Raw genomic sequence first — 14,123 nt, 5'->3', positions numbered from 1 at the left:
GCTCTGGACGTTGTAGGGTTGTCCTGGTTGACACGCCTCTGCAATGTTGCATGGAGATCAGGGGCAGTACCTGTGGACTGGCAGACCGGGGTGGTGGTCCCCATCTTTAAGAAGGGGGACCGGAGGGTGTGTTCCAACTACAGGGGGATCACATTCCTCAGCCTCCCTGGGAAAGTCTATGCCAGGGTGCTGGAAAGGAGAGTTCGTCCGCTAGTCGAACCTCGGATACAGGAGGAACAATGCGGTTTTCGTCCTGGTCGCGGAACACTGGACCAGCTCTTTATCCTCTCGAGGATACTTGAGGGTGCATGGGAGTTTGCCCAACCAGTCTACATGTGTTTTGTGGACTTGCAGAAGGCATTCGACCGTGTCCCTCGGAGTGTCCTGTGGGAGGTGTTGCGGGAGTATGGGGTGTCTGGCCCATTGCTACGGGCCATTCGATCCCTATACAACCGTTGCAAGAGCTTGGTTCGCATTGCCGGCAATAAGTCGGACTCGTTCCCGGTGGGTGATTGGCTCCGCCAGGGCTGCCCTTTGTCTCTGGTTCTGTTCATAATTTTTATGGACAGGATTTCTAGGCGGAGCCAAGTGGCAGAGGGCTTTCACTTCAGTGGCCTCAGAATCTCATCTCTGCTTTTCGCGGATGATGTGGTTCTGTTGGCTTCATCGGGTGAAGGCCTCCAGCTCGCACTGGAGTGGTTCGCAGCCGAGTGTGAAGCAGCGGGAATGAGGATTAGCACTTCCAAATCTGAGGCCATGGTTCTCAGCTGGAAAACGGTGGAGTGCCCACTCCGGGTTGGGGATGAGTTCCCGCCACAAGTGGAGGACTTCAAGTATCTCGGGGTCTTGTTCGCGAGTGATGGGAGAAGGGAGCTGCAGATTGACAGATGGATTGGTGTGGCGGCTGCAGTGATACGGACGCTGCACCGGTCCGTCGTGGTGAAGAGGGAGCTGAGTGTAAAAGCGAAGCTCTCAATTTACCAATCTATGTCCCTACCCTCACCTATGGCCACGAGCTGTGGATAGTGACCGAAAGAACGAGATCGCGGATACAAGCGGCGGAAATGAGCTTCCTCCGAAGGGTGGCTGGCCTCTCCCTTAGAGATAGGGTGAGAAGTTCAGCCATCCGGGAGGGGCTCAGAGTAGAGCTGCTGTTCCTCCACATTGAAAGGAGCCAGCTGAGGTGGTTCGAGTATCTGACAAGGATGCCTCCTGGGCGCCTCCTGGGTTGGTGTTCCGGGCATGTCCCACCGGGAGGAGGCCCCGGGGCAGACCCAGGACACGCTGGAGAGATTATATCTCTCGGCTGGCCTGGGAATGCCTTGGTGTTCCCCCGGATAAGCTGGAGGAGGTGGCTGGGGAGAGGGAGGTCTGGGCTTCTCTGCTTTGGCTGCTGCCCCCGCGACCCGGCCCCGGATAAAGCGGATGAAGATGGATGGATGGATGGATGGATGGATGGATGGATGGGTGGCATCATAATGCCATAGTTGATGCCAATAAGATGGTTCCCATAATGAAACTAGCCTAGACTTTAAATTAAAGTCATCTGATCTTATCTTAAACTTATCTACAACAAGGTATAAGACCTGTTGTTGCAAATTCAATGCCAGGCCTGGAATGGGCCTAAAAAAAGTGGCCCTGGTATTGTTGATCCAGGTGACAAACCATGATTGTTGATCCAGGTGACAAACCGTGATTATTTAAAAACCAAACAAACAAACGGACAAAAAAAAGACAAAAATTATATTGACCCATCAGCCCAGATTACCAGTCCAACACTGGTTCATGCATTATCACCGTGGTATTTAAATCAGTTTTCTACTTAGAAAATAGGATGTTCTTATCACCTTATCTAAATAATTAGAACAATCTGACACTTAATTTAGGCACACCAGTAGAAACAACACATACTTGGTGAAAGACATTTTCTCATTGTTCCACTTTCTGAAGACAGTTCCCAGTTTGGGAACTATTCATTCTGATGATATTTCTACATCATTCGGAATGAAGCTGCTGAAAGAGAAGAGATCGTGTCTGAGACTGATTGATGTATCCCCTTTTTTAGGGTTTAACATTGTCTATGCTATTGTACTCAATGGATATAACCCCCCCCCCCCCAATAATTATGAAATGTGAGTGAAGTACTGCAGCTCATCCCACCCACAAGGGAAAGGAAAAATAAAAATGTATCATTACTTTATCTTAGGACCACCATTATCATGAGATGTATTTATTTAAAACATTGTGACTAAATATTATGAGTGGGTAATGACTATTTATTACAAAAGAACATATTCTGTGTGTAGAGTACATTACACTTTAAGTTGCAAGTATTCAGATGACGTGTGAAGTGTATTTACATGTCAATCTATTATGTAAATATAAACAAAATATTATGTCAAAAATGACAAAGAACATTTTCAGTTTTTAAAATAAGCTTTATTTGAATTTTAAAGATTCATTTGAAGTCATATTTCCGGGATTTACAGCTTAGAGTTTGCATGGATAGCGATGAAGGGGTCCTCATCTTTGCCACTGATCGAGAAGGTGGCACGGCCATCACTACCAACACTGACCTGCTTCCCAGTGCATCTGCTTCCTTCCTTCTGACCAGAAATGACATCACAGTAGGTGCCACCAGGCAAGCCTGTGTTCAGGGTGACATTCAGGTCCCTGAAAGCGAAAATAAAGTCGTAAGAGTGCCATAATTAAACTTCATTGCCTTCTTGTATTTATTCTGCTTTCAAGACAAAAAAAATAAAATAAAGCAATATAATACCACCTGGGCAAAGGAAGGCATTACATATCTGGTAAAAAAAAAAAAAAAAAAAAAGAAAGAAAAGAAAAGAAAACATAAATAAAAAGGGATGCAGTTCATTTTTCTCATTCTCTGTTGAGAGAGTTTTACTGACTCAGCAGTCCAATCTGCTACCAAAATAATACAGTGCTGGTGTGGAGTAACAGCAAAAGTGTACTTTAAAGACATTTCATTTCCAGATGTCTTTTGTGGATAATATGATAATTCTATAGATCCTATACTAATAATTATATAATAACTAAAAATTATATAATAATACTTATTATTAATATTATTATTATTATTATTATTGTAGTAGTAGTGTAGTAGTTGTTGTAGTAGTTTTTATTTATTTTTATATATAATTAATAGTGCTCTTTATGAAACAGAGTTCCATTTCTAATAAAATAAATAAAGGCTTGAAAAACTACAGACATTTTTGAACTAAGCTTTTTTAAATTACACACACACAAACAAAGAGAACATAATCCTTACCAGTTCTCATTGTTAAAAACGATGAAACCACGGTTACCACGCCCAAAGGCAACCTGGTTGCCCTGGTTGTCCCACCAGTTGGAGTGAGGCTGTCCATTGACCACATTACGGAAAGTGACCATGTTACTAAATAGGAGAAAGGACAAATTACAATCATAATACATGATATCTACAGTTTTGATGGTCTAGCTGACAAAGCAGAACAATGTGAATTTGCATAAGGTCAGTGTGCTTTCTCCTGATTTCTGTGGACTTACGTGATCTGACGCCATCTATGCTCACAAACCCATCCATTCCCACAGGTCTGGTCAGAGTTGATAGTAACAGGCTTGGTTGACCCATCACCATTGCTGGGGGGTCCAATCCAGTCATTCTTATCCTATTATACAAGCATTAATGAACGCATTCAACAAAAAAGCATCTAATACACACTAGATATTGCATTATACTTGTGAACATACTTGTCCGTTTACAATGTTGCGGTCCCACCGATAGCTAGACATGACCCTGGTTACACCGTAAGGGTGGGCAAGCATGTAAGCAACAGCCATCTTGTAGAGCCTGGGGTCCCAGAATGTAAGGATGGATGCACCGCCAGCACCATGGCCTCTTTGGTTATCATGGTTGTCAGTGAAGACGAGAGCATTCCCGTTAGCCATGAAACCCCATCCTTCTCCCCAGTTCCTAAATACAGCAAAGAAAAAAGAAATGTATTTTATTATAGTTGATCTTTACTAAGTCTGTGTTCAGACCAGTACTTAAGATAGAGTTTGCACTGGTTGCTCTAACCACACTTAAGCCTAATTTTTGCAGTGCTATTGCAAAGCAATGTGGTATCTTGATAATTTGCTACATTCGATTAGGAGCAGCCATGGAGGATCAAACAACAAAAGAAGTGAAAAAGACATGCCAAGCATTCTAATCTGATAAGAAGAAAAGAATTCAACTAGGAATTACATAGATCATTGTCCAATGGACTTGTGTACTTCAGAAAGAAAAAGACATGGGGAAAAGTAATCAAGGTAAAGCAAAAAATAAAATAAAAGTGGTGTTGGGGTGAGTGCCAATGATTAATATAACAAGTATTTATTGATATTTATGGCCATGATTCACTACATGACTTCACTGGGTTCATCGGCAAGCCAGCCAGCTGATGGGTTATGGTCTGACATTAACTGAGAGTCCATTAATACTTGAAATGGATGTATCCTGCACATGGTAAAGCAAAATTTCCCTCCTGTAAAATTCTGCTCCTCAAAAAGTCAACATATGATGGATGTGCATTTGACTTTAACTTAACTTAAAATGCAACCAAATTGGCTGGCCCCTGCACATTTATAGTAGTTTCTATGAGTTTGTTTTTCCTTTACAAAGAGCATTGTTAAGAATGACATATCTCTGTTATATCTAAAAAAAAACAAAAAAGAGAAAAAAAACTTTTTTATTAAATTGTGTAATATTTTCCTTAGCTATACCAGTAGAAGCAACACATACTTAGTGTAGGAAAGCTTCTGGTTGTTCCACTTTCTGAAGACCTCTCCCAGTTTGGCACCATATTTAAACTCAGTCACTCTTCCAAGGCTGACATATTCATTGGATGAAATAGCCTCACCTCCCAGATCAATAACCTAGAGCGAAAAGAAAAAACTGATACTATAGTCTGAAAAGTGAGAAGGGTTTAATAAGTAGTACTAAATTATCTAATGATGTTATTGCAAGAACTGTATATGTTTCAAACCGTCACATATTTTAGTAAAGAAAAAAGAAAGAAAGAACAATGCCAGATGATGGCATCTATTTGTACAGATTCTTATTTTGTGCAGTGCTGCTGCAGTTTAGGCAGACTCACCTGAGTGGCATCCCCAATTACCCCTCACCGGTTTAAAGTGTGGGCTAACTCCTGCATTATTGTTGTAGTTGGTATGTGTTCAGCTGGCAACTGGAAAGCTGCAGCTGTGTGTGTTTGCAACAGCCAGCAGCAACTTGAGTGTTAATATCGAGATGCTGAAAAGCATGTGAACATCATCGGGTCTGCATTGGTTATGTTACAGTGGTGCCAAAACCCAGGACTGGGCCAGCAAGGGAAGAAGCTGCCCAAATGGCAGCCGAGCTGGTGGCCACGCAATGGGGGCAGACGGCGGTGGGAAGAACTGCAGGACCAGGTGTTGGTCCCTGGTCAACACCGCCGCCAGCCCTATCCACGACCCGTGACGGCATGGGAACGGAGGTCCGGACTGTTCCAGCGCCCGTTCAGGCCCCCAGGGTGAGGCCAGCCAGGACACAGCCTGCCTCCGCACCCGTCACCATTCCTTGGGAGAGAGCGGCAGGTGCCTTGCTGTGGCCTGCACCTGTTCCTGCTCCCCGGAAGAGAGCCACCGAGCAACCACCGGCTCACGCACCTGGAGGTGCGCGAGGGTCCTGCTATGCCTGTGATCATCTGTGCTGGCTGGTCCACACCAGAGGCCAGCACACTGGCTGGACCTGTCCTATCTCCACTAGAGGCGAGCGCGTGGTTAGGTCCCGCGTGTATTCTGCCTGTCGAGCTGCCAGTGAGCCTTGGCTCGTAGCTGCCGCCACTTGCCATATGGGTGGTCCCCAGACCATCTCCAGGGCCATCGCTGGACATACGAGCGCAGCCCTCAGACCCACCTTGTCACCTCTCCCACTGAATACGCGGGCGGCCAATTGAATGGACACCTCCCTGTCGCTGGGGCAGGGGCAGCGGTCCAGGCTGATTCCCCCTCCCACTCACAGGGGTCTGCGGTGCCACTGCAGGGGAGGTGGATGCACCTGATCATGCCTTGCTGGCTTAAAGTGTGGGCTAACTCCTGCGTTATTGCTGTTGTTGGTATGTGTTTGGCTGGCAACTGGAAAGCTGCCATCACCAGTGTGAATGGGTGGACAACTGAATGCAGTGTAAAGCGCTTTGGGGTCCATAAGGACTAAGTAAAGCGCTATACAAATACAGGCCATTTACCATGTTACAGTGCTATTCTGGTCTCTGCAAAACAATAATTACATTAATGTTTCCTGTCCTGCAAGATAAAATATGAACCAAGATCTGTTCTACATTTCAGTCACATATAAAGGACATGTAAACTCTAAGACTTATCAAATCCTACGATTTCATGAAAACTGAAAAACATGCTTAAGTATTTATTTATTTCACCAAAATGTTTTTTTTTTAAACTTACCTCCTGATAGATGAAAGGTCTGGAGCCACTGGGGAACCACTGGGTGTTAAGGTTTTTCAGACGACCATAGACAACGCTCAGATCACCAGGCCACATGTGCTTGCAGGCATCCACTCTGAATCCAGCCACACCCATGTTAATCAGCTTGTTCATGAACTCGGCCACTTTGCCCCTAACATAGTCTTTCTCCAGGGCAAGATCCAGCAGACCCACCAGACGGCAGTCACGTACCTACAGCAGTTCATATTTATTCAGATTGTGGAGCTAAGAAGCAAGACATTGTACACTGTGCTGGAATTGATATGTTTCTACTATAGTATTCTCAATTAGAACGTTTAGCGAAATCAATGTGGTCATTCTAAAAGAAAGATGAGAAGGTAGAGACAAATGTCTCTTCTCTAACTAAAGATGACTTTTTTTTCCAACTTTGCCTGTTTTGAAAATTTAGTTCAAATTAGGAAATTCAATGAACAACAAGGAATATGCTCTGGTTGTGTTTAGCATCTGAAAGTATAGACTATATTATTAGAATATTTGGTAATAGAAAAATCAAGTATAAAATATATGCTTTAAAATTTCGCAATTTATTTGATCTTAATAAGATTTGCTATTTCAAAACAGCATGTTTAATAAACTAAAGCTTCAGTCTTCCTGGTGTTGTTTACTCCCTTTTTCTAAAAAAAAACCAAAAAGTCAGTAATGACTAAAATTAAAATGCTATCATAACCGTATGTGTATTTTAAGGCTTATCTTACAAATACATTTTTAAAAATGTATCATTTTTTCATGCTATTGTTTTCCTTGGTCTTGTCATGTGAAAAGTCAGACAACAGGGATATTATTTGCTGTTTATATAATTACATAGACAACAAAAAATTTGGATCCCCTACAATGGTCAGGTCCTACTCGTTTATATAATTATTATTATTTTTGTAAGGTGATTGCCAAGCAATGTGATGGCATCATAATAATCATAAATTATTATATTCATGTTTTTATTGACACAATTAAGATGCTAAATTGTTCATTTTAGCCTGTTAAAGGTAACTGCTAGACAACATAATTACGTCTAAAAAATTGTCTAAAAAATTAAATTAAAGAAATTAAAGAAAATTTCAAGAGTTTAAGATGTATCAGTGTATATAATTTACTTCCTCCTCTCCTGATTCTGTAGGTAGACTTTGCCAACAGTCAAAAAAGGAATTTGGTGTAAAACAGCCAGAAAGGTCAAAATAATAGAAATCAGTATGAAGAGCTTAAGTCAATGTTTAAATGAGTAAACTTTTAAAATAAAGTTTGACTTGTCTGTGTGACATTTCTTACCTGATATATATCACCATAGTTCTCAATTTCACCACTCCCAGTCTTGCATTTATTGTCATTGAAGTCCAAGTTAGAATACGGGACACTGGGGAAGTCTTCTTTGCCAGCATCAAACCAGCTTCCACATGAAGAGTGGGTTCCTGCTCCGCCACCAGATCCACACATGTGGTTGATAACAGCATCCACATAGATGTTAACCTGTTAGTTAACATAACTAGGTCAGTTTTATTCATTTTCTTTGCATGGTCATTTCAAATCATGCTAATTCGTTAAATTGTTGAGCTTCATGAATTTATTCTAGCCCACCAGGTACTGTGTCTATAATGTTGTTCTAAAATTCTCATAAAAGGAATCTGGTATTAACTTGTTGTCAAATGACGTCTGTCAAATGAAGAAGTCTGAAATACCTAACATTAAATGTCAACTGTAATTTAGTTTACCCCAACATTGTTGCAGCGGGAGATCATGTCTTTCAGTTCTGCCTCACTGCCAGATCTTGAGCAGAGTTTGTAGCTGATTGGCTGGTATCTCTGCCACCAGGGCCTGAAGGGATTGTTCACCAGAATGTGTTCATTTGGAGGAGAGATCTGAGGAGCGCAAAGGAGAAAAAAAAACAACAAGTGTTGTTGTTATTTGGCGCTACAGTCAGGACTTCCTTGCAAAAAAAAAAAATTCTCAGTGCTAGTGAGTCAAAACATTAGTAAAAGATAGTTTAGACGTCATTCTAATGAGAAAGTAAAAAGCATAGTTTGATAATATTGATAATAGTTTTGATAATAATAGCAAAAATAAACACACACAGACACATAACACACACGTGTCTGTGTATGAAACAGGAAAAGAAAGGATTGTCCAATGTGTCCCTTAATGCTCAGCTATACAGACCTGAACTCCGCCAAAGCCTTTGGGACCCAAGAAGCGTTCACACTCTTGAGCAATGTCAGCCCAACGCCATTCAAACAGGTGGACGATGGCAGTCCTTCCATTCTTAAATTGGGGGTTGTGCTGGGCAAGGCCAAGCCCGAACAGAGCCACCAAGACGAACAACTTCATGCTTTTGATCGATGAGAAAACCAAAAGCAGTCACACTCTGCCGCAGTGTTTTCAAAGTATTTATACTCACTTTTTCCTCTGCTGAACCAATGAGAGAATGGCATATATCATTGGGTGTGGAAACCAAACAGGTGCATTTTTATCACACTTTCTTGCTTTTGTAAAACAAGCAAAAAGGGGGAAAATCCTTGAGGCAAGATTAGAAAGGCAAACATAAGGTACATAATATCCAACCATCCACCCATTTTTTTCCACTTATCTACGTCAGGGTCAGAGGAGGTGCTGGAGCCTGTAGAGTGGGGGGCAGAGTATGTCATGAACATGTCACAAGTCTGTCACAGACAGACAAACATTAATGATCACATTCACATATGGTCATTTTAGAACTGCCAGTTAACCTACCCCCATCGTCATATTATGACATTGCTCAGCACGAACTTAATCATGCCTCAAAAGAAACACTTTTTTCTTTGCTTTATCTTGTGTTGTTATTGTTTTTATTTTGGTTTTCTTGTTCATGTATGTGTGTGTGTGTATGTGTGTGTCTTGTGATAGCAGTCATTTGTGGGAAAGTGAATCACTCTGAGCACTATTTACTCTGGGGTTTAAAAGTGGAAAAGTAAACAGGGATAATAGCGCCACTGTCCTTGAAAATTCGATAGATATGTTTAGCTGTGTTCAGCAGGAAAAATAGCAGACTGTGTTTTGCTCACATCCCCTTTTAAAAGGAATGAAAATGTATGAATTTTACTATGAAAATTAGAAGAGTACTTTGCTTTTCTCAAAAAATTAAGAAAAATATAATATTTAAAGATGAATATTACTCAGTAGTTGTGATGTTTTATCAAAAAATACTTTGATGCCATCTGTAAAACAGTCAGATTAAATGTAGATGAGGTAAGGTAGCAGTACCATTTTTAAGTAGATACTTCAAACATTTATGCATATATACGCTATTGTAAAACTTAGTGCAAAAATAGTTTTTGATTATTTTTTTTAGTATTTGTTCACCCAGTTCAGTAACCATGCTGCATACGGAAATCGAATTTTACTTACAAATCTGGAATCTTGGGATGAAGCAAAAAAAAAGCACAGAAAGGGTTTTTTGGTAATAAAATACTATGACTGTCCTTGACAGTTTGATATTATTAGTATTTAGCAGGAAAATTAATGTGGAGTCACGTTTGAGATCAAGCAAATAAAAAGCAGTGTGTGTGTGTGTGTGTGTGTGTGTGTGTGTGTGTGTGTGTGTGTGTGTGTGTGTGTGTGTGTGTGTGTGCGCGTGTGTGTGTTGATTTCCAAATGTGACTAACGTGCACTTCAAATATAGCCACAGCATTATAGCCCATTAAAGGTTTTTTTTAACCACTTATTCTAGCTCAAGTGATTTTGTGAGATTTATCTTGCATTTGCTAAAATATGGTGACAAAGAAATTGTATTTTTAAAACTTCGATTTTTCTTCACTCAGGTCAATAACCAGATGTCATATCCACAAATTTAATTTTGGTTTTCAATCTGGAATCTCTTTCGGGATCAAGCAAATAAAAAGCGCAGAAAGGTGTGTGGAAAGGTGAATGGAAAATGCAGATTGGTAGAATTGCCTAGATATACAGTAAGTTTTCCACAGTAACAAAGTGTTTTACAAACTCAACAGTCTTATCTGAAGGAGTTACCAATAGAGTGTGGTTTCTTTGGGAGTAACAGCAAAACTGCAGTTTGTGGCATTTGCAGATGTCTTTTTTGCATTATATAGTAGCAATAATAATAAAATACAGTTAATAGTGCTCTTTGTGAAACAGTTTTCACTTTCTGAGTAATGAAAAACTAAATGCTTAAAAATATAGATGTTTTTCTTTTTACACTTTTTCATAATTGTAGAATAAGTTTGATTTGGAAATTGTTTGTCTTTTTGGTAGATTATCTGCATATCAACTATATTTTGATATATTCTCAAACAGTCTTCTTCTAAGACATTTAAGCAATTGCTTTATTTAGATGGGTGAAATTATTTTTATTGTAAAGCAGTAAAATATTCGGAAGCAGTCAGACACAAAGTCCTTAGAGAAGAAAATCCTTATCAGTCATCAATGTTAAAAATTATAAAACCACCTTTTCCTCATCCAAAGGTTGCTCTGGTTGTTCCATCAGTTGGAATGAGGCTGTCCATTAACTACATTACATAAAATGTTAGACAGGGGGATAGGACAAATTGCAAACATAACACATGATATCTGTAGCTTTAATAATTCAGCTGACACATGAAGAACTCTGATTTTAATTTGGATAAAATCAGCATGTTTTCTCTTGATTTCTGAGGACAGCATCTATGCTCATGAAAATCATTTTAAAAAATCGTTAAAATCATTAAATGGCAGCTGTAATTTAGTTTACCCCAACGTTTTTACATCAGGTGATCACGTCTTTCAGTTCTGTCTCACTGCCAGAGCCTGAGCAGAGCTTGTAGCTGATTGGCTGGTATCTCTGCCACCAGGGCCTGGAGGGATTGTTCACCAGAATGTGTTCATTTGGAGGAGAGATCTGAGGAGCACACAGGGAAAAATAAATACTGATTCTACTATTAGGGGGAAATCAAGTTAGTTTACAGAATTTACTATAAAAAGTGCTTTGGGCTTTTCGTTTTAAAAGTTTGGAAATGGTAACCTTGGCTATGTGACTTAACATTGTCCTTAAGGTATAAGTTTTTACTTAAAGACAAAGAATGTTTTTAAAGACTTTTAAATACTTTTTCTCTTGTGACAGTCAGCATTTTTTTAAATAGAAGTCAGTATTAGTGAGTCAAAACATTAGTAAAAGTGAAAAGAGTTAGTATACTTATAGTTAAACATAATTTCTTAGAATACTGAATGAGCAGTGTGATTAGATTTACATATTAAGTAAGTCCTGTAAATGTCATGCCAGAGGCAACACTGCCAGCATCTCCAATGGTAGGTTGCATTTTATTTTCTTATTTATATATACTTAGACACTGACGATGCAAATATTATTTAAATCTGCGAACAACAAATTAAAAATTACTATAAAATCACTTGACTCACCTTTTTCTACCCATCCTTGAGTCATCACACTGGGCTTCTCTGAGAAGTCAGAAATTTAGCAAGCATAACCTTTATCCATTAAAATGTATTTTATGTATAAACAATAAATATATTTTAGCATTAACAATAGCCAGCATACTGATGGATTAACTATTAGAGAAACAATTAACAGACACAAACACATAACATACACATTTATGTGTGTGACAAAGGAAATGAATTTTTAAAAGCTTCTTTTTCAGTCGCTTCAATATGCCATATACACAAATTAAATTTTGATTACCAATCTGGAATCTCTTTCTGGATCAAGAAAGTAAAAAGCCCAGATAGGTATAGGTTGTATTTGTGTGTGTGTGTGTGTGTGTGTGTGTGTGTGTGTGTGTGTGTGTGTGTGTGTGTGTGTGTGTGTGTGTGTGTGTGTGTGTGTGTGTGTGTGTGTGTGTGTGTGTGTTGTGGCAGATATTTGTGGGAAACAAATCACACTGTGCACTATTTACTTTGAGTTTAAAACGTGGAAAAGTAAACATCTGAGTAATAGCTTCACTGTCCTTGACAATTTAGTAAACTTATTTAGCTGTGTTCAAATAGCAGGTTGCATTATGTTCACATCTTCTTTTTATATAAAATCTAACTGTATGGATTAAAATAGAAGAGTGTCTTATATTTCTCACACACAAAAAATATATAATATTAAAGAGGAATTTTGTGACCGTACTTTAAAGGTGCAGCTTGGAACTTAAGTCTCTGTATCCACAATATAAATTATTATTTTCAATAGTTTTCATGTTTTATCAGAAAACACTTTCATGCCATCTGTAAAATAGTCACATTAGACAAAGATGAGGCATGTCAGCCCTGACATGAAGATGGAGGCTTGAATGGAGCATGAGTGATGTGTGGGGGAGAGGTGGTTTGCAGGAAGGCAACTGCATGGAAGAATGACAGATGTGCAGTGAGATTTAAAGTATGCCAGGTGAAGGCTGATTGGCCTGAAGAAGGCCAATGATTGGACTAGACCCATGATGTCACAATCAGCTTGACAGCATGGGAAAGTGGAAGTGATGCCAACACTTGGGAAGTAGACAGATGAGTGACTACAGATCTCCCTTATTAACCTTACACATTATGCACAGGAAGTTACATGGTGTGTAATAGTGTCACTTTCGCTAAAATGTGATAGAGTTATTTAGTTGTGTCTAGCAGGAAAATAGCAGGTTGTAATTTTCTCACAACCCAGTGTCTGAATTTATGTGTGATAATTAGCACAGTGGCCGTGTTTCCAGCTTCCTAACTATAAATTTAAAATATTGTTGTATGTAAACTTTTTCGTTTCTCGCAAAGAAAAAATGAAAAAATTTAAATGTAAACCGCGAATAAATGGTGATCACACTTTAAGGGTTCAGACTAATAGCACTGTCAATAGTACTAACAATACTTTCATCCCTGAGGCAATATAGGCTACTAACTCCCTAGCAGATCATTACATGGAGAAACCTTTGGAATGCAAGCATGCTGATCCACACAGGTATGCACACATGGGTATTCACAGACGCGGACTAAAGCTTTCTTGGCTGCTGCCTCAAAGCACACTGTGCGCTGTCTATCTTGCGTGCTGCACAATATCGTTTATTATTTAGTAAATATTGATATCTATGACTAGCTAGTTTATTGTGATGGTGCTTTGTTTTCTCTATTATTATGTTACTCTTTGTTGTTTGCTGTCTCCTCTGTTTGTTTTTTTTGTTTGTTTGTTTTTTTTCTTCTCCATACAGGTGACCCAGGAGTTCTTTTTTTTTTCTCTCTCTTCCCCCCCCTTCTCACCGTCTCTTCTCCCCTTTGGTTTTCTTTCTTTCTCTCCCCCTCTTTCTCTCATTCATTCCCCCTGTCCTATTTATTAAAAAAAAAAAAAAAAAATGACAAAGGATGAACTGAAGCTCTGCCATCACGTAATGTCGCATACTGCTGTTTCTGATGTCATTTAGAAAAAAAAAAAATATATATATATAGGCTACTAAAAATCTCAGATGAGTTTGGACTCGTGGACTCGACTTTGTCGGGCCACAGTAAAGTTATGGATAGAGTGCTGAATCTCCTTGATCAAATAATATGAGCAGGTCAAAAATTATGAAAAAAAAATATATATATATATATATATAAATAATCTTCATTTGAATTTTAAAGATTTATTTGAAGAAATAATGGAT

The 14,123-nt window shown here is 39.4% G+C and overlaps 1 protein-coding gene across 1 annotated transcript; it reads right to left on the bottom strand.

Moving 5' to 3' along the window:
- Nucleotides 1–2,425: 2,425 nt before the first annotated feature.
- On the bottom strand, nt 2,426–8,903 carry LOC146647806 (alpha-amylase). Its single transcript, XM_085388364.1, has 9 exons — nt 8,695–8,903; nt 8,250–8,396; nt 7,810–8,007; nt 6,487–6,717; nt 4,787–4,920; nt 3,754–3,976; nt 3,550–3,671; nt 3,293–3,418; nt 2,426–2,673 (listed from the first exon to the last, which is right to left on the bottom strand). Exons 1-9 carry the CDS (start codon nt 8,860–8,862, stop codon nt 2,484–2,486), a joined length of 1,539 nt encoding a protein of 512 aa, XP_085244490.1. The 5' UTR covers nt 8,863–8,903; the 3' UTR covers nt 2,426–2,483.
- Between the last annotated feature and the right edge of the window lie 5,220 nt (nt 8,904–14,123).

Source organism: Rhamphochromis longiceps, linkage group LG18 (assembly GCF_057381845.1).
Source record: "Rhamphochromis longiceps isolate RC_006_pf linkage group LG18, R_longiceps_female_GT1.1, whole genome shotgun sequence".
Classification (NCBI taxonomy): domain Eukaryota; kingdom Metazoa; phylum Chordata; class Actinopteri; order Cichliformes; family Cichlidae; genus Rhamphochromis; species Rhamphochromis longiceps.
This window is presented reverse-complemented; position numbering and strand designations above follow the sequence as displayed.

Bases quoted from the DNA above. Each gene is read 5' to 3' on its own strand.
- LOC146647806 (XM_085388364.1), bottom strand. From the start codon at position 8,862: ATGAAGTTGTTCGTCTTGGTGGCTCTGTTCGGGCTTGGCCTTGCCCAG. The intron at 8,008-8,249 runs GTAAACTAAATT...GTTAACTAACAG, and splicing joins CCCGCTGCAACAATGTTGGG to GTTAACATCTATGTGGATGC. The intron at 2,674-3,292 runs GTAAGGATTATG...TTTCGCTTTCAG, and splicing joins GTTTTTAACAATGAGAACTG to GGACCTGAATGTCACCCTGA.